We start from the raw sequence: 21,518 nt of genomic DNA, 5'->3' as shown, positions 1-21,518 counted from the left end.
ATGAAATTGTCAGCATATATATCAATCAATCAATCAATCAATGTTTATTTATATAGCCCTAAATCACAAGTGTCTCAAAGGGCTGCACAAGCCACAACGATATCCTCGGTATAGCCCACATAAGGGCAAGGAAAAACTCACCCCAGTGGGACGTCGATGTGAATGACTATGAGAAACCTTGGAGAGGACCGCATATGTGGGTAACCCCCCCCCCCCCCCCCCCCTAGGGAGACCGAATGCAATGGATGTCGAGTGGGTCTAACATAATATTGTGAGAGTCCAGTCCATAGTGGATCCAGCATAACAGTAAGAGTCCAGTCCACAGTGGGGTCAGCAGGAAACCATCCCGAGCGGAGACGGGTCAGCAGCGCAGAGATGTTCCCAACCGATATACAGGCGAGCGGTCCACCCCGGGTCCCGACCCCGGACAGCCAGCACCCCATCCATGGCCACCGGATCTGTGTGTCTTCCCCTCCACAAGGGATAGGGGGGAGCAGAGGAGAAAAGAAAAGAAACGGCAGATCAACTGGTCTAAAAAAAGGGGGGCTATTCAAAGGCTAGAGTATACAAATGAGTTTTGAGATGGGACTTAAATGTTTCTACTGAGGTAGCATCTCTACTGTATATAATGTAAAAAAAAATGCAGTTCACAAAAGTCGAATGCAAAAAAATGTGTTACATTAATTTAATGTAACAAAGACAAATTAAGTTCCATATATTTGAGTCAGCAATTTTCTGACAGATGAGTTTTTCCCTTTTACTGGATAAATGCGGAGAGAAATGTAAGAAACAACGCCCCCTGTTGCCACAAGGTGGTATGGCTCGTATTCGCTCGACACCTTATTTTCCAAACCTCCATTAAGATATAACAAACACAACTGTCAGGACAAAGAAAATGTACAATTTAAAACACCGTTATGGCGAATAATTCAAGAATGTACCACCGTAGCGTCTTTACGTGAAAAAAAAAAATGCAAAAGACATCTTGTTTTTTAAGAAAAAAACATGTTATTCGACATTCCGGGCTTTGTAGTTTTGCCTACTCTTATTAGCATACATAATTAAACTTAAAGAAATACCAATTTAACGGTTATATTTTGATGAATAATTCCAATGCACTGTTTAGTGGAAATTAATTATTATAATGGTCGAATAATGATAAAAACATCGTGTTTTTGTGCTGCTTTCAGTCAGGCAATCTGGCTGGCCTTCCTTTTGAGCTCGATTTACTTCCGCCCTGTCTCGCGTAATACCTTTGGCGTTTTGTCCAGACTTGACTAATACTTTAGTGTACAAATTGGGAGAGCACACACTGCACAATGCTGGCTACAATCCGCAAGCAACTCAAAACCCACCCAGCTGTAAGTAAACGTCACTTTTATTCACATAAAACAACATTTTCCAAATGTGGCTTTTTAGCAACTGTGGGGCGTTAGCTATCTTAGCAGAGCTGCTAGCTGTTGCACGCGCCCAAGCGATCCTTGAAAAGTGATCTAAACTATGATTATATCACACTGTTTATGATACTATGTGTTTATTATACGTTTCAAATGGTTACAATTGAGTGCGGTGATGCTTGGGAGTCAAGCGTGTAGACGCACACCGAGTGATAAGACCGCTAAGTAGGTGCTACACTGGGCTGTAAATAGTAGCTAGTTATCGTGTTAGCAATACATAGTTTTCACGCCCGACTGATTTCCCATGATGCTCCGCGCGATCCGCCATTTTGAAAGGCAAGCGCACCGGTACAACATCAGCAAATTCATATATACGAACCCGTTCACAAACGTATGCATAATGGCCGAGAAACCAGCAAAAAAGAAGTATAAAGAAGGCTTGGACAACCAGACGTTGGAAAGATACAACCAGAAGACACAATGCATAGGCGTTGACCCGTACGAATTGCCGAAACAAAGTTTCACGTATGACCACAAATGCCTCCCGGCCATAACGTACATAGACATTTTGAACTACCTCGTCAATTACACCAGTGCCTATACAATGGAGGAATTGAGGGCATTCAAGTCTCTGGAGGCGTACAACCAGTTTATTAACGGATGGGTCAGCGACGTTAAAAGCATGACTGCAAACGAGAAAGTGCTTGTAGTGGGCAGGGTATGTATATATAACGTACATTAAAACCATGTGTTTAGCGAGGACACGTCGGACTCCTTAGGATAAGGGGAGTCTGCCCAAGCCTGTCCTCTCCCATCCACTTATATTTATATATATATATTTATATATTCATTTCGTGTACAAGCAACCTGGGCTGAGATGGGCGCTATATATCCTGAGGGGGGGGGCTTTCGTGGTCCATCCCATAAAGGGCTTCGAGAATAGCAAATTGACAAAAAAATAAACAATACATCGTTCTAAAATGTTTAATAAACAGATTGAGACGTAATCCTACCTGTTACAAAGTGATCAGAACATATTTTGGAATGTTGAGATGGCTCCTCTTTCCTGTTGATGCTTGCCAACCACAAGCGTCGTCTCTCCTCGCTGATTTTCCTTGTCTGTTCTCCTTCGTTGTGTCTAATTTTAGGAATACTGAAAAATCCTCGCTGCACTGATCCATCCCGTCGATTTGTACATCCATTCACCCAACAGGAAATAACCATTATGCGCCTTTCACCAGTGTTTGCTCGAAGCTATTGTCAATAATCGTGAAGCGTGTCAACTAGGCCAGGTGTGTTTTGTTTGCCTCCCAAGATGGCGGATGACCCGGGATAACCCGGATGTGTGACGTCACGTAAACACCATGTATAGCAAACGCAAGCTGCTTATGCAGGCACGTCAAAACTGTCAAAACCTATCAACATGTGACACAACATATTACACATTTCCATGATTGTAGCTGAGATAGGCTCCAGCGACCCCAAAGGGAATAAGCGGTAGAAAATGGATGGATGGATGGCATACAAACTAATCGATTTCCTTAACTTTAGAACAAACTCAATTCCCATAATAACCACAGTGACAAAAGTAGCTACAATGGTTTTAAAGTTTTTTATTTTTTTAAATTTATTTAAAAAACAATCAATCAATCAATCAATCAATGTTTATTTATATAGACCTAAATCACAAGTGTCTCAAAGGGCTGCACAAGCCACAACGACATCCTCGGTATAGCCCACATAAGGGCAAGGAAAAACTCACCCCAGTGGGACGTCGATGTGAATGACTATGAGAAACCTTGGAGAGGACCGCATATGTGGGTAACCCCCCCCCCCTCTAGGGAGACCGAATGCAATGGATGTCGAGTGGGTCTAACATAATATTGTGAGAGTCCAGTCCATAGTGGATCCAGCATAACAGTAAGAGTCCAGTCCACAGTGGGGTCAGCAGGAAACCATCCCGAGCGGAGACGGGTCAGCAGCGCAGAGATGTTCCCAACCAATATACAGGCGAGCGGTCCACCCCGGGTCCCGACCCCGGACAGCCAGCACCCCATCCATGGCCACCGGATCTGTGTGTCTTCCCCTCCACAAGGGATAGGGGGGAGCAGAGGAGAAAAGAAAAGAAACGGCAGATCAACTGGTCTAAAAAAAGGGGGGCTATTCAAAGGCTAGAGTATACAAATGAGTTTTGAGATGGGACTTAAATGTTTCTACTGAGGTAGCATCTCTAATTGTTACCGGGAGGGCATTCCATAGTGCTGGAGCCCGAATAGAAAACGCTCTACAGCCCGCAGACTTTTTTTGGGCTCTGGGAATCACTAATAAGCCGGAGTTCTTTGAACGCAGATTTCTTGCCGGGACATATGGTACAATACAATCGGTAAGATAGGCTGGAGCTAGACCGTGTAGTATTTTATACGTAAGTAGTAAAACCTTAAAGTCGCATCTTAAGTGCACAGGAAGCCAGTGCAGGTGAGCCAGTATAGGCGTAATATGATCAAACTTTCTTGTTCTTGTCAAAAGTCTAGCAGCCGCATTTTGTACCAACTGTAATCTTTTAATGCTAGACATAGGGAGACCCGAAAATAATACGTTACAGTAATCGAGACGAGACGTAACGAACGCATGAATAATGATCTCAGCGTCGCTAGTGGACAAAATGGAACGAATTTTAGCGATATTACGGAGATGAAAGAAGGCCGTTTTAGTAACACTCTTAATGTGTGACTCAAAGGAGAGAGTTGGGTCGAAGATAATACCCAGATTCTTTACTGAGTCGCTTTGTGTAATTGTAAAAACACATCTTTTTTTTTTCAATTGAACAACAAACATACATTTATAATGCACACAAAAGTCAAGGCACTTTCAACATAACCAACAATCTGCAAATCACGACATCAGCAAAATATGTCAAGGAAAGAAAATAACAGCAAATACAGAGAGTTAAATATTAGTTAATAATAATATTAATAATAATACAAAATATGAAAAAAGACCAGGGCTACCTAAATCACTTTAAATGTTTTTAACAAAGATATCAATTTAAGGGATTTTTTACTCTTAATCATCCTCATAATGTGGTGGCATGAAACCATTTCCATGATCACTAGTGGTAATGGTGTGGCTATGTATGTATACATCTATAATTTATGTATATACAAGTTCATTAAGTTTGTACATTGAGTGAACAGGTAGTTCTAGCTCAGAGTAATTTATGATTTAAAGAAAAGGGGTGGGATTAAATAAGTGTAAACTTCTTCTCACTCCTTTTCAAATATGTAAAAAAAAAAAAAAATGTTTTATGCATATTTGACATAAAAATATTTTAATCAATCAATCAATCCTCCAACATTTGATTGATAATTGTTAACCATTAAGCCAATTAGAAAATCAATCAATCAATGTTTATTTATATAGCCCTAAATCACAAGTGTCTCAAAGGGCTGCACAAGCCACAACGACATCCTCGGTACAGAGCCCACATAAGGGCAAGGAAAAACTCACCCCAGTGGGACGTCGATGTGAATGACTATGAGAAACCTTGGAGAGGACCGCATATGTGGGTAACCCCCACCCCCCGGAGACCGAAAGCAATAGATGTCGAGTGGGTCTGACATAATATTGTGAGAGTCCAGTCCATAGTGAATCCAACATAATAGTGAGAGTCCAGTCCATAGTGGGGCCAGCAGGAAACCATCCCGAGCGGAGACGGGTCAGCAGAGCAGAGATGTCCACCCCGGGTCCCGACTCTGGACAGCCAGCACTTCATCCATGGCCACCGGACCTGTGTGTCCCCCCCTCCACAAGGGAGAGGGGGGAGCAGAGGAGAAAAGAAAAGAAACGACAGATCAACTGGTCTAAAAAAGGGGGGCTATTTAATGTAGGCGTTACTTTCATAAATAATAATGTTGACAAACATTTCTATGTTTTTATAAAAATACCAAATTTGATCTCTTCTATAGGCTACTCAGTGGCCGAGAGCAGTGGTTCTCAACCTTTTTTCAGTGATGTACCCCCTGTGAATTTTTTTAAAATTCAAGTACCCCCTAATCAGAGCAAAGCATTTTTGGTTGGAAAAAAAGAGATAAAGAAGTAAAATACAGCACTATGTCAACAGTTTATGATTTATTAAATTGTATAACAGTGCAAAATATTGCTCATTTGCAGTGGTCTTTCTTGAACTATTTGGAAAAAAAGATAGGTTTTTATTTATATTTACGAAGGATTTTTGAATTGTTGCTATTTTTAGAATATTTAAAAAAAATCTCACGTACCCCTTGGCATACCTTCAAGTACCCCTAGGGGTACGCGTACCCCCATTTGAGAACCACTGGCCTAGAGTGTCCGCCCTGAGATCAGTCGGTTGTGAGTTCAAACCCCGGCCGAGTCATACCAAAGACTATAAAAATGGGACCCATTACCTCCCTGCTTGGCACTCAGCATCAAGGGTTGGAATTGGGGGTTAAATCACCAAAAATGATTCCCGGGCGTGGCACCGCTGCTGCCCACTGCTCCCCTCACCTCCCAGGGGGTGAACAAGGGGATGGGTCAAATGCAGAGGACACATTTCACCACACATAGTGTGTGTGTGACAATCATTGGTACTTTAACTTACTATAGAGAATGGGGACATCTCCACACCCTTGTTTCTCAGCCAATCTCTGATCTCCTCCCAAATCAATAATTTGAAAGTTGTTGTAGGGATACTTGTTGATCAGACTTATGGTCACGTGTACATCTGTACAAATTTGCGATTCGATTTGCAATTTATATATTTTATATTTATACATTCATAAAACTGAGAAAATAGCGAGTGAAGGAATACATGTTACTTTTAGACTGTCAATTAACATGTTTTCTCACAGAATAATATGCAACCATTTACTTTCAAAACGACGAGGCTTTATGCAGACACTCAAAGCTTTTGTTTACATCATGACCTTAAGATGAAGAAATAACAATACAAATAATACGGCAAGGTTTTATATATTGTCCCACAAATTATTGCTGATAAACCATTCATTATCAGCCATATTTTGTGACCAAATTAAGCACTAATGTAATCATCATATGTAATATAATGTAAGTAACCATTTAAAAGAGTATACACTTATTTCTCATTACTGCAGAATTGTTTACCATTGTACTATAAACGGACAACAACTATCTGTTAGTTATCCTGTATAAATAAACAAAAAAATTAAAAGGACTCAACTCTGTAATTGGGCTGCAACTAACGATTATTTTGATAGTCGATTAGTCGACTAATCAAATAATAAAGCGTACACATATTTAATGGGTCTATTTATGCTGTAACCAAAAATGTAAATGACTACCGTAATAACATTTTGTCCATTTAAAAGAAAGAAAAAGGCAAAGTGCCAGAAAAAACAATTAACCTTGTGTATGTATTTAAAAAGAACCAGTTAAAATAACAGCAATAAAAACCAACAACAATTAGCAAAATCTACCTTCCTCAAAAAGAAAATAAGAATTTTGTGATGTTTAAAAAGCTGCACACTGGTATTTTGACTTGGTAGTTTTAGCACTCTAATAGACTCAATGTGTAGAAATGTCTCTTTTGATTAATTCTTAAAATGTTGGCTATTTAATAGATTGTATGTTTAATCTTATGATACCTTGACCTTTTTATTTGTTTCCATCACGGCGTTCTTGCTCGCTCGTCCGTGTCAATTGGCTCATGTTAGCCATCAGGGTTGGAGTTGAAATATTCCCACAATGGAGCATTTTGCTTTGTAATCATATTTTCTCCTCTTGTTTTTTGTTACTTTGCAGAACTTCTCTCTAGTGAGTCACAAATAAGGAGGCAATGTCTGTCAGTCCTGTTTGTGCCACTCTCCGCCCGCTGTGACAAAGATTGTGGATGACTGAAAAGAGGGCTCACTGCGTTCAGTTAATTCTATTGTTAAATAAACGCGCTGAGACAGAAAAACCAAACACTCATTGATATAGCAATTCATCAATTTCGACATCATTAATTTATCGTTCGATTAACTGACTTATTGACTATTGACTCAGGCCTAGTACTCACCATGAAAACTTTTTCCAAAGTGCAAGTGGTGTTCGTTATTAGCGTACTGATTGTCTCCACTGCAATGCATACAAACTTTATGTTCCCTGTAAACACTTTTGATTAACCAGCAGGCAAATGACACGAGGCTCATCAATTCTGATTGGCGAACATGTCTGTCACTTAAATGTCGGTGACGGCGGTGAAAAAAAATACCTTCGACTTTTGTGGTAACGTAATCGCAATAATTAAAATTTCAATGTAGATTTGATGTGGATTAATCGTGCAGCCTTAGTCACATGTCACATATATGGGCAGAGCTATATTAAATGTTACATTTGCGGGCAATAGTCGATGCAGTAAACCAAGTGTCAGCGGTTTGAATGTTCAATGAAAACCGTTTCTCCTCTTGATCCCTGCAGCTGATTCCACTCTTGTTCTTCATTGCCGGCGGCACGGGCATGTCCTTGCTGTATCTTGCTCGTCTGGGCATGAGGAACCCAGATGTCTGGTAAGGATGCTCAGCGTAACAACCAGAACATTATAGCCTTGTCCGGCTGCTTACTAACGTATACTACTTATGTGTAGCTAACTTTTATGGCAAATGAATATCGGTAAATGAAATATTGGTTCCTAATCGTCCTCCTAGACTACTAATAATCTGTACCAGCCCTGGAAAGAAACATATCGGTCGATGAGTTCCTTCTTGTTCTCTATCCTCTTGTGGTGGGGCAGACTGGTTCGCACTAGGGCTGGGCGATATGGCCTTTTTTTAATATCTCGATATTTTTAGGCCATGTCACGATACAGGATATATATATGTCGATATTTTGCCTTAGCCTGGAATGAACACTTGATGCATATAATCACACCAGTATGATGATTCTATGTTTCTACATTAAAACATTCTTGTTCATACTGCATTAACATATGCTCATTTTAAACTTTCATGCAGAGAGGGAAATCCCAACTAAGTCAATTTAGCAAAACTGTATTTATTTAAGTTACTAAGCAGTGGCACAAACATTCATGTCATTTTAAAACAGAAAGTGCAAGATTGTCAGAGACATTTTAAAACAAGCTATGAGTGCACTTTTGTGCATGATGTCACTAAGATGACATATCAAAACAACACTAAATTAAAGTGCACTTTTTGTACAGAACGCCACTACAATAGTTTAAAACAAATAAAGTGCACTTTTGTGCATGATTGCACACAATATATTTCAATAAGTGTCAAATAAAAATGAGCTGCATAATAGGAAATCAAATAGTGTATATCCTTCGCTATGTGGTAGGTTCCTGCGGACGTTATCTCCTTCTGTTGTTGACTATTTTTTTCATACGGTGTTGATGTGGAAAAGGTTGCCTCTGCATTTTGTTGGTGTGGCACCGAACGGAGATGTTGACATGCGGAGTTTCAACCACTCTTCATTCTCTAGCAGGTGCCTTTTCAAATGATGCTACATATTAGCAGTAATGCTACTTTTTGTAGCAACGCTTTTGCCCCACACTTGACAAATTACGGTTGTCTGTTCGACATCTTCCCGCTTGAAGCCAAACCACCGCCAGACGATAGACCCCGGGCTGTTTTTCTTGGGAATTAATTCTTCCTTCATTTGTTACCAGATTCGCACCTTCTTTCTCTCGTATTACCACTCGCACCACAGCTAACGTTACCCATACCTCTCTGCTCCGCGAGGGTGTATACGTATCTGACGTATGTAAGAAGGTGCGCTTGTTTTACGTCTCTGTGAGAAGGAGAGACAACAAAGAGTGAGAAGAGCCTGTAGTGTAATGCCCGCAGCTAAAAGCAACTGCGTGAGAACGTATACTCGAATATCACGATATAGTCATTTTTTATATCGCACAGAGACAAACCCGCGATATATCGAGTGTATCGATATATCGCCCAGCCCTAGTTTGCACATTCACATGCATCCTCCGCCGTTACCATTTCTGGTACAAAACTTATATCTGTCAGTAAACTCCATATGGAAGCGCTAAAAACTACAACATAGCAGACGGGGTGGAGACGCAGTCAAAGGGGGCGTGTCAAGAGGAGGACTGTGGCACGTAATGTAAATAAGATTCATAAACAGTCAAAAAAGTGACTTGAAGATAGTCTGTTAAACATAATCTTTGCAAAATTTCGACTGAAGCACCATTACATGTTATGTTGACCACAAGGAAGTGTTTAATATGTCAAAAAAAAATCATATGACCCATTTAAAAGTACAATTTCAATGTTGATGTGCATTTATTTGGGAAAAAAAGGTTATTGCAAGTAGAACAATAGTTTATTTGAACAATTTTCCCTAAAATGGCAGCACGGTGGAAGAGGGGTTAGTGCGTCTGCCTCACAATACGAAGGTCCTGAGTAGTCGTGAGTTCAATCCCAGCCTCGGGATCTTTCTGTGTGGAGTTTGCATGTTCTCCCCGTGACTGCGTGGGTTCCCTCCGGGTACTCCGGCTTCCTCCCACCTCCAAAGACATGCACCTGGGGATAGGTTGATTGGCAACACTAAATTGGCCCTAGTGTGTGAATGTCAGTGTGAATGTTGTCTGTCTATCTGTGTTGGCCCTGTGATGAGGTGGCGACTTGTCCAGGGTGTACCCCGCCTTCCGCCCGATTGTAGCTGAGATAGGCTCCAGCGCCCCCCGCGACCCCGAAGGGAATAAGCGGTAGAAAATGGATGGATGGATGGATAAATAAACTAATCGATAGATTACTCGATGACTAAAATAATATATAGCGACAGCCCAGTTTGTATGTTGCAGTTCAATTGTACTTTCTGCTTCTTGGCAGCTGGGATCGCAAGAATAACCCCGAGCCCTGGAACAAGATGGCCCCCACTGATCAGTACAAGGTACGTTTTTAAAGGTGCTGTCGTAGAGATCTTTGCCAAAACCACTCAAAGGTAAAGTTGCAGTTGGATTAGTCGAATGGCCTTGGATCCTAAGTCAAAGTGTCTGCAGAGGTAATAATTAAAATGAGTTACCTACATGCAAGGAAAGGGGTAATATTCTGTTGCCAAGATAAAAAACAAAACTATTGGACTGAATCCACTAAATGTCATGGAGGTGTGGCATAGGACCGGATGACACCTTACAGTTTGGTAGAGGTTCCAAGAATCCTCCACCCTTTATTCGCACATACGTTTGTAGTTGCGTGGTACCGCCTCCAACAGCACCGGATCGCGACTTCAGTGTTTCTGCGCCTAGCGATTCGTCACAAGCTTTTCTTCTCCATTGTCCTCTTCAGTTCTATGCCGTGAACATGGACTACAGCAAACTGAAGAAGGAAGGCCCTGACTTCTAAACCTGTCCCGTCTGCCGGACCCAAAGCACACTGATTGGCTGATCTCTTTGGACTTCTTCTGGGATTCTGAGGGTTGCAGAGGCGAAACCCCGCACAATGTTTCACACAGTTTGCTCATTGCATCCCCTCTTTAAAACCTTTTGTTTCTCCTCTTCCGTTTTTGGATGGCTGTCAATAAAGTGAAAGGAGTCTTTTCTCCTGTTTACAGAGAAAAGAACCGGTTTGTTTTATTGTCCTCATCCAGCCTGCTTCACTTTTTATTTGCTTTGCCACGCTGAACCTTTTTACCTCATTTCACCTTCATCCTGCTCACCTTTGTGCCACTGGAGTCTTGGCAGCATTCCGGAATCTTGTGGACACTTTCTGTCCCGGTCGCAGCCGCACGCAGGGCGCCCCCTGGTGGCCCTGCAGTGACGTCACCAAACAGCCCGCAAACATTGAGCTGTTTTTGAAAAGCAACACTTCAGCGAGGAAAAAGGAAACCGGTGGAGCGTTTCGTCTTTTAGAATATCAGCGCGCACAGTCTGATGAGTTTGTAAATGTCAACATGTCGCCGCGTTGGAGGCGGCAGGGAAGCGGCAAAGATGAGCAGCCAACGCCGTGCACAAAATGTCAAGAAGACCTTTTCTGTTTGAACAGAAGCCCTCGTCTGAATCGCACACACCCACCTTCTTCACGTCTGCACCACCGCATGCCGCTTCTTCATTTCCATTTAGGAACGGCGTGTGCACAATGTGCCAACCCTCCTCGCCTTAAATAAGTGCTATTTAATAATGGCTGCGAGTCGCAAAAAGTCATTAGATGGTGCGTCTCAAGTTCACTTTTAAACTTCTTACTGTTTACATCAGGGGTGTTCAAAGTGTGGCCCGCAGCTAATTTTTTATAGGCCTGTGACACGTTCTTAAAAAAACAAAAGAAATAAAAAAAAGTGGAATAAAAGCGCAAACCGGTGAAATGTAATGAGAAAAGGTTACAATGTTGGTTTTAATAACACAAAGCTGCCATGCAGGCTGTTATTTTCATTAAAAATGTCATTGCTAAAAATAATAATAATAATAAATCAATGTTATAAATGATTGACCCATTCAAGGCTCCAATTACTTCAGATGAAAAATCTTGAAATCTGAAAATCTGAAATTTTGAAATCTTTTCTGAGGAAATTAGCATATTTTGTGTTTGCCATATTAAAAAAACAGTTTTCTTTAAAAAAAAAACCAAAACATAAAACAAACTAGTGACAAATAAGAATTGACAGATATATCGGAAGTTGATCTAGAAATGTAAGTGTTGAAAGTTAAAAAAAATTATGGTATGACTTTTTTAACACCTAAATGAGTGGAGCCCTTTTGGATCACTGATCATTTTAGTGGTTTTTCTTTTCTTTTTTTAAACAGTCATTGCTTAAAAAGTAATAAATTAAAATCAATGGTGTTCTGAGTTATTGACCTATTTTAATAATCCAATTGCTTCACATCAAATATTGCTTTTTCAAATATTTTGGAGGAAAATACAGAAAACAGAATTTTCCTTGACAAAATGGGCATCAAACATTTTTTTTTTTTTACTTTATAACGTCAGACCTGAATTTGAACATTCTAGATATTTTATTTAAAAAAAAATATATATATTGGACTTATTTTTAACTTTTTATAAGCGAGACCCTTCCGGGTCCCCACGACCAATACAATATCCATATATTGTATTGGTTTTGAAAATGAAAACTATCAAAAAGGCCCCCACATGCTCAAATTTTTTTTTGTGCGGGCCTCAGTGGAAAAAGTTTGGACACCCCTGAATTACATTTTGGATGCCTCAATGCTGAATTACATTTTGGATGCCTCAATGCTGGAAAACAAGAAACCTATTTAACTACAGTATCTTATTAAATTAACTTTTTTTTTTTAGATCAGTGTGTTTGGTGCAATAATAAAAAAGTGCTTTCAAATTGAGTCAGCATCTTTCTTTTTTAATATCAGAGCTCGTGGCAGCAGATGGCTGTTACCATGGCAACCACTCCCTGCCTGATGGTTTCCAACCACAGGTCAGAGCCAGGTTGCGAGTTCTGTAACGCCCAATCCTCACAGGACGCGCGGCTATAGAGCCACGCTGAACCCCGTGTTTAACCCCGCCCCCTGACCGCCGCCTCCCCTCTGCCCCGCTGAACGTGTAGCATCGAGGAAAAAAAAAATAATGAGAAAGGAATGACTTGAGGTGAGACTGCTGCACGTTGTCACGTACAGGCCATGGCAAAGGTCAGCTGGCATAAGGGCGAGAGTGCGCGGAATTCTGCTGCGTTCATTCCGACAAAGTTGCAATGCTATCTTGTTTGTGCGTCAATCATCAAAGCCTCAGTGTGAGAGGGTGAACTTTATACTTTTATGGTATTTTTCAACATTTTTAAATGCGTCTTGGAAGTGTTGTCCAACATGCCTTGGTGCTTTTAGGAAGCCCTACTGGGAATACTTCATGTTGTGTGTGTAGCTTGGATGCAAATGAGCTGTTTGTCTCTTCTGTTCTTTATCCACTTTTTACATATTAGGGATGTAACGATAAACAGTAGGGGTGCACAAAAAATAGATTCCCATCTGATTCGTGATTATTATTCATCCCCGACTCTAAATCAATTCATAATTTTAAAAAATCCATCCATCCATCCATCTTCCTCCGCTTATCCGAGGTCGGGTCGCGGGGGCAGCAGCCTAAGCAGGGAAGCCCAGACTTTTCTCTACCCAGCCACTTCGTCCAGCTCTTCCCGGGGGATCCCGAGGCGTTCCCAGGCCAGCCGGGAGACATAGTCTTCCCAATGTGTCCTGCCTCCTACCGGTTGGACGTGCCCTAAACACCTCCCGAGGGAGGCGTTCGGGTGGCATCCTGACTAGATGCTCGAACCACCTCATCTGGCTTCTCTCGATGTGGAGGAGCAGGGGCTTTACTTTGAGCTCCCCCCGGATGGCAGAGCTGCTCACCCTATCTCTAAGGGAGAGCCCCGCCACCCGGCGGAGGAAACTCATTTCGGCCACTTGTACTCGTGATCTTGTCCTTTTGGTCATAACCCAAAGCTCATGAAGAATTAAAAAAAACATTTTTTTATAAGAATACATTTTTAAAAAATATGTTTTTAGGCCATCGCCGTGCGACCAGAATGAACTTTTCTAACCTGTAACCTGTTTTTAAAAACAGTTTCATTATAATTATAATACTAAATAATACATTGCGAGAATTGGTTTGAATCAAATCGTCATCCCAGTAATCGGATCGAATCGTTAGGTGCTGTGGAGATTGTATATATTCTTAAGTGTTCTTTCTTTATCCATAGTCATGTTTGAAACAGCTAATATTTTCCCATGTGTACACAAATGCTCATTAGTGAACTCTTTGTTTCACCTTAAAGGCCTGGAATGTCTGTTGGGAGTATAATGTACTCCCTTTTTGTGGAGGAGGCCTTATCGGTTTAGAACAACCAGGCTGTATTTCTTTCTGGGGGGGACGGGCTGTTTTCGTACTAAATAAGCTGACTCTTTCCGTTAAATTTTTAGACCGCTTCTTGATGCCGCTATTACCGCATTGTAAGGGCTGGTCTACTAAAGCTTTAGTAAAACTTGGAAGTATTGCTATTCTGTCTTGGTGGTCCTTCTTACTCAACATATATACCATCCGAAAGAACTTTGAATTGACCAGTGTCTTTTATTCCCTGAGAGGAAGACTGGTCGGACGCAACAGTGCCCAAAGATTCACACCCTTAATAAACGCTATAATGATAAACTGCAGTAAAACTCCCATTTTTAGTGTTACCGTATTAAATTAAAATGATCTTAAACGGTGATTCATAACACTTTAATATACTCACAGACCAGTGACACTGTTCATTTCCTGGAGAAGCAAGTTAGCGCTAGCCATCTTAAATGCTAACATGAAAACAAAATATATTAACCATTTACCCCATTATAAAAAGACATTCCCCATTCTAAACGTATACATACACATTACCGTCCAAGCAACTGAGATATTTAATTGCGCACATTAGACGTAAATCGTAGAGATGTGACGTTTGAACGAATCAAGACTTTTGAATGTATCTTTCAAGGGAGCGATAAGAACCGACTCCCAGTTGTGAGCCGTTTTTTTATGCACATACAAATTTAGGGTCGGCAATTGCCCTCTCTGCACGTGCGTGCAACCCGACTGGCAACTAAACTAGAACATGAGAGGAAACTTTGCAGCGTTTAGATTTATTTTTTTTAGAAGAGAAAATAAGTATATTTTTACCTATAGAAATAGAGAATTTATATATATATATATATATATGTATGTGTGGGGAAAAAAAATCACAAGACTATTTCATCTCTACAGGCCTGTTTCATGAGGGGGGTACCCTCAATCGTCAGGAGATTTTAATGGGAGCATTCGCATACCATGGTTTGTATAGGGCACAGAGTGGGTGGGTACAGGCTGGCCTAGGGGCGTGGTGATTGGTTCATGTGTTACCTAGGAGGTGTTTCCGTCTATGGCGGCATGTTGTTACAATTTCGCTGCGCTTGTTGAGGGATGACAGGTCTGGACGGTAGATAATAAACAGTTTCTCTTTCAAGCATAGGTTGCATCTTTTATTACCACTATTGTAAGGTGTGCTGGATGCAAGAATTTGCCATGTTATTGAATATTCAACATTATTGTCTTTGAGGTCCCAAATGTGTTTGCTGAGAGCAAACACATTTGGGACCTCAAAGACAATAATGTTGTAGCTGAGATAGGCTCCAGCGCCCCCCGCGACCCCAAAAGGAATAAGCGGTAGAAGATGGATGGATATATATATATATATATATATATATATATATATGTGTCTTAATAAGGTTATCCTGTGTTTGGTCCCAAATGTGTCCCTGGACAAGTCGCCACCTCATCGCAGGGCCTATATATATATATATATATATAAATAAAACTATTATTTTTAAATTGTATTTATTTTCAATTGAACTTATTTATTTTTTCCATTTTTATAGTTTTGATTTTTATTTGGATTCACTTTTCGGGTTCATTGTAAAGGGTAGTAGTTTAAGCGTACACACAACAGGGATGGTATTACAATTTTTTACTCACATTTTTATTATGTCCTAATTTTTTATTGTAGTTGTGTATATATACTTTTTATATCCAATAATGCATTTTTTTGTTTACTTATTTGTGTATTGTTTTCCCTGCATTGTTAGAAAGCTACATAGTTTTTAAAGTGAGGGAACGTTCAAACTCATTTATGTACATATAAATGAACATCTGACCCCCAAAAAATGGCGATATAGCAAGCCAAGCAAGAATGTTAAGAAAGCAGAATAAAATCACTGGAACGTGGACTCCGAATGGCTATGTATAGATTGGAGAACAAGCTGGATCTGCGAAGGTGATAAAAAGAAGAAAGAACTTGACAAGTATATACAGAAAAGGCACAAAGAAGATGCAGCTTGCACTTGAAGGAGGGGGAAAAAGACCGGTATGGACAAAGTCATGAGTGGAACAAGATGGACCATTTATAAGTACCACTGATAAAATATATGACTTAGAAAATATTATTGATTGTAATCCCTATTAACGAATGTAAATATTGTACTGAGGATCTTTTTTTCAATGGCACAGAGGTCCAGTGATTGACTGAACATCATTCACTTCTTCAACCACAGTCCAAACTGCAATCTTGAAAAAAGAACAGTGTACCTAAGTTATCTGAGTAAAAACTTCTAAATAATAACAGAAACTTGGTTAAAGGACACAAATATTCATGATTTTCAAAATGACGGCTACGAATAGTACAGTGTAAACAGAACGGACAAAAAGGGGAAAAGGGGGTGGCAGTAGAAATAATCAATGGCACGAGCAAAAATGTATTGTGACTCGTGTGCAGTGTTGGGTTAGTTACTGAAAACCAGTAACTAGTTACAGTTACTAGTTTATTTCAAAAGTAACTCAGTTACTAACTCAGTTACTTAAACCAAAAAGTAATGCGTTACTGTGAAAAGTAACTATTTAGTTACTTATATATATATATATATATATTTTTTTTTTAAGGCCCCATTAATGCCCTTTTAGCCTTCATTTCAGTACTGTTATTGCACTGGAGAATAATACAATTGATGTTGATTAACTTGACATGCATTTGCAACACTGAACTCTGCTAAGCAATGTGGTCTACATAAAACACACAAAGACAAAGATATGTTTCAAAGGGCCGATTTGTTTCAGGCCAGAACAAATTGACAAAACTATTTTAAATAGCTGCAACATAACATACATAAGTAACAAACAGCATAATAACAACATAGCTGTAAACCAAGAAGGCATACACTACATACACAAAGCCTAACCAGGCGTTTTTTTTATCTCAAGGAATTCTGAAATAAAATCATGTCTGAAGCCCAGAACACTCTACACATTTCCCCACTTAGTTTAGAGAAAAGGAAAGATTGGCCTGGCCCACTAGTATCCCTCTTTGTTTGTGAACTTTATAGTCTATACATTTAGAGTGATGTGATAATCAAACACTCTAGAAGTCTAGAATGAAAGAGTATATAAGAGAATTGACAGAGTGTGTACCTTCAGTGCGCAGTGCCTCGTTAAAATCCAGCCGCTGGTGGAGGTGAAGTGTGTGTCTCTTTACTAGCTTCGTCGAAGCATGTTGCTTTTGTAGCGGTTTCAGCAGATTTGAATTGCTAGGATAGGATCTTTGATCCATGACACAACTTACATTCAACTAAAATGTTCTTTTCTTTATGGTCGACAAAAGAAAAGTATTGAGAATATCTCCATTTTAAGAAACTCGGCTTCGGGCTTCGCCATGACGTCTTGTTAGTAAACACAGACACGCCCCCTCCCACACACATACACACAGACAGGGCGCGGCGCGCCTCTTTCTTGTCGCCTCTTCTGCAGCGCTGCAATAAAACACTCAGATCTTCTCAGTTTCTAGCCGATACTACATAAAAATAGCGTAAAATAACGCAGTAGTAGTAACGGTAACTGAGTTACTGAATATAAAATATAACGCATTAGATTACGAGTTACCGCCGAAAGTAACAAAGTAACGCGTTAGTCCCAACGCTGCTCGTGTGTACAGAAATTGATTGATTGATTGATTGAAACTTTTATTAGTAGATTGCACAGTACAGTACATATTCCGTACAATTGACCACTAAATCGTGACACCCGAATACATTTTTCAACTTGTTTAAGTCGCGGTCCACGTTAATCAATTCATGGTAAAAGCTGAGTCTTGTGTAGAATAGCTCATGGATGAACTAACAGAGCTCTTTGATATTATTCCTAGTAAAAGTGTTTCTACTGCATGTGCTGGTTTTAATATTGCAGGTATACACATCAGCATAAAATAACTTGACCAATGCTGGCTGTTAGCATGCTAACGTTAGAAAGCAGGCTTTTTTTTTTTTTTTGGATGCATGTTACAGATGACATTTTAGCATGCTAACCTTAGCATGCTAGCTTTTTGCTAATTTAGCAGGTATACACCTCAGTGTCAGACATCTTCGTATTTCACGAATGCTAACTGTAAGCATGATGATTTTGTTAGCATGGTACTGTTAGTGGGCTAATTTTGTAGGTATACACTTTGATGCATGTTACAGATGGCATTTTAGCATGCTAACCTTAGCATGCTAACCTTAGCATGCTCGCTTTTTGCTAATTTAGCAAGTATACACTTCAGTGTCAGACATCTTAGTATTTCACTAATGCTAACTGTAAACATGATTTTGTTAGCATGGTACTGTTAGCGGGTTAGCTTTTTTTTTTTTTTTTTTTTTTTTAGCTAATTTTGTCGGTATACACCTATGAGTCTTACTAGACTTAGACTTAGACAAACTTTATTGATCCGCAAGGGAAATTGTTCCTGGACAAGATAAATAAAAGCAAGAAAAGTTGAGAATAATACTAAAAATAAAGTAAAATGAAGGAAGTCAAAGGAGCTTCCTGTTCATACTAACTGTTAGCATTTCAGTTCAGCGTTAGCTCACAAGCATGCACACATAATTTGTAAAAAAAAAAAAAAAAAAAGAAGAAGCATTTTCCATATTTTTTCATATATTGCACTGGTTTTGACGCTAAAATATCAAAATGGCCCCTGCACCCTTTGACCTGTCAGTCTGTGGCCCCCTTAGTGGAAAAGGTTCTGGCACCTGTGCTCTATAGGGACACATTTTCCTGTGAGAACACCATTTAAAAGTCCCTTTTGGCTAATAGGACAAGTCACAGGTGGAGAAAATCCTCAGTGCTGAACTCTGTAGAACATGCACCTGGCTCGCTGACAACAAGCTATCCATACACTTGGGTAAAACGGAATCCATCCTGTTTGGGTCCCACATCAACCTTAAGAAAGTCAATGACTTCACTATAAAAGTGGGTGACATTGTTATCACCAGGAAAGATGAGGTCACCTACCTAGGTTCCATTCTATAGGCTAATCTTTCCTGTGATAAAATGGCAACCAAGGTAATCAAAAAGGTCAACAAACGAACGAGATTTCTCTACAGAATCTCCTCTCTGGTCAACAAAAGCACCATGAGGATTCTAGCGGGAACTCTCGTTCAACCCTTTTTCGATTACGCATGCACCTCCTGGTACCCTAGCACCTCCAAAACCCTCAAATCTAGACTCCAAACATCCCAGAACAAGCTAGTCAGGTTACTTCTAGACCTCCACCCCAGATCACACCTCACTCCTACCCACTTCTCCAAAGTGGGCTGGCTCAGGGTGGAGGACAGAGTAAAACAACTTGCACTGAGCCTAGTCTATAAAATCCGCGACACCTCCCTGATACCGAAGTACATGTCAAACTACTTCCTTAAGGTAAATGACCGCCATAACCACAACACCAGGGGGAGCTCCACTAACCACGTTAAACCCAGATTCCGATCTAACAAAGGTCTTAACTCATTCTCTTTCTATGCCACATCAATGTGGAATGCGCTCCCAACAGGTATAAAAGAAAGGGCATCTCTATCCTCCTTCAAAACCGCAAAAAAAGTACACCTCCATGCAACTTCAACCCTAAACTAACACCCTCCCCGGATTGTTAATAATCAAATGTAAACAATCAGATGTAGACACTTTTCTTATGCCTTCTGATCTCTCTCTCTCCCTCTATGTCCACTACTTGCTGTCCATTTCCTACCAAGTCAGACCTACACTGTTTCAATATCCATTTCTCTGTTCTCAATTGTTGATGACTGATGATAACAACCAAACCTAACCCCCCCCCCCCTCCACACTCCGAATTGTAAATAATGTAAATAATTCAATGTATACACCCTGATGATTATCTTGTGTGATGACTGTATTATGATGATAGTATATATCAGTGGTTCTCAACCTTTTTTCAGTGATGTACCCCCTGTGAATTTTTTTTTAATTCAAGTACCCCCTAATCAGAGCAAAGCATTTTTGGTTGAAATGTATAATCCTGTAACTACTTGGTATCGGATTGATACCCAAATTTGTGGTATCATCCAAAACTATGGTAAAGTATCAAACAACAGAAGAATAAGCGATGGTTACATTTTAACAGAAGTGTAGATAGAACATTTTAAAAGAGAATTTAAGCAGATATTAACAGTAAATGAACAAGTAGATTAATAATTAATTTTCTACCACCTGTCCTTAATAATTTTGACAACATAATAGAATGGAAAATGACACAATACGTTACTGCACACGTCAGCAGCTAAATTAGGAGCCTTTGCCTAAAAGACAGGTTGTCTTGTATGTTCACTATTTTATTAAAGGACTAAATTACTATAATAAACATATGTTTAATGTACCGTAAGATTGTTTGTTAAAAGAAAGCCAATAATGCGATTTTTTGTGGTCCCCTTTATTTAGAAAAGTACCGAAAAGTATCAAAATAATTTTGGTACCAGTACCAAAATATTGGTATCGGGACAACACTATTGTGTATATATTTTCACAAATACAATATTTAATAACTTTACCTAAAGAAGAGCCTGCTTGAAAAATTTCGAAAAAATAAGCGCAGTGAAAAAGCCCCTAATTATTTAAATTTTCATTTACACAATAACTATAGGAAGCCTTTTTTTACATATTTGAAATCCTCTCATTATAAGATATCAGGCACGCCAACAGTGGCTATCTCGTGGTTCAAGGGACGCGGTTTACAATCTCTTTCAGAGCCCCTTTTACTTTTCTTTTCAATGATGTAATGGCAATTTGTAATTAAAACAAAAATCAATTACTCATATTATATTTTCAAATGCAACTTTGACAGGTACGTATGAAGTCAAAATTCCTCATTATTATTACCTGATATCGATCGTGCACCCCTGAAATATATGTCCATATCCTACTAATTTTTGCGCTTTAGTTGTTCTGCAAAATCTGACTAAAACCTGAAAACAACCTGCGCGTGCACTAGGTATGTAACGATAAACAGTATTAAAGATAACAGCAATAAAACTCCTGATGGTTAGTATTACCGTTTTAAATTAGAATGATTAAAAAAAACGTGATTGATAACAGCAATTTGATAAACTCACTGACTAATAGGCGCCAGCTTGCTAGTAAAAATTTAAATTTAAAATAAATAAAACCTAGAGACAATGTCTTTCCCCGATTAGAACTGACATGCCACAATCCCAATTTACGTAAACACATTACTGTCTGAGCAACTAAAATATTCAATGTGCACATTGAACCTACAAGCTGAGCTCTCTTAGAACAGGGTGGCCGTTCTGTACGCAGAGAAGTACAA

The 21,518-nt window shown here is 39.7% G+C and overlaps 1 protein-coding gene across 1 annotated transcript; it reads left to right on the top strand.

The window, feature by feature from the left end:
• Nucleotides 1–1,201: 1,201 nt before the first annotated feature.
• Nucleotides 1,202–10,970, top strand: ndufa4a (NDUFA4 mitochondrial complex associated a). The gene is made up of 4 exons (XM_061981322.1): nt 1,202–1,361; nt 7,854–7,942; nt 10,241–10,301; nt 10,697–10,970. Exons 1-4 carry the CDS (start codon nt 1,320–1,322, stop codon nt 10,751–10,753), a joined length of 249 nt encoding a protein of 82 aa, XP_061837306.1. The 5' UTR covers nt 1,202–1,319; the 3' UTR covers nt 10,754–10,970.
• Nucleotides 10,971–21,518: the final 10,548 nt, after the last annotated feature.

Source organism: Nerophis lumbriciformis, linkage group LG24 (assembly GCF_033978685.3).
Source record: "Nerophis lumbriciformis linkage group LG24, RoL_Nlum_v2.1, whole genome shotgun sequence".
NCBI classification, from domain to species: Eukaryota; Metazoa; Chordata; class Actinopteri; order Syngnathiformes; family Syngnathidae; genus Nerophis; species Nerophis lumbriciformis.
Note: the sequence above shows the minus strand (reverse complement) of the source record. Positions and strands in the feature narration are given on the sequence as shown.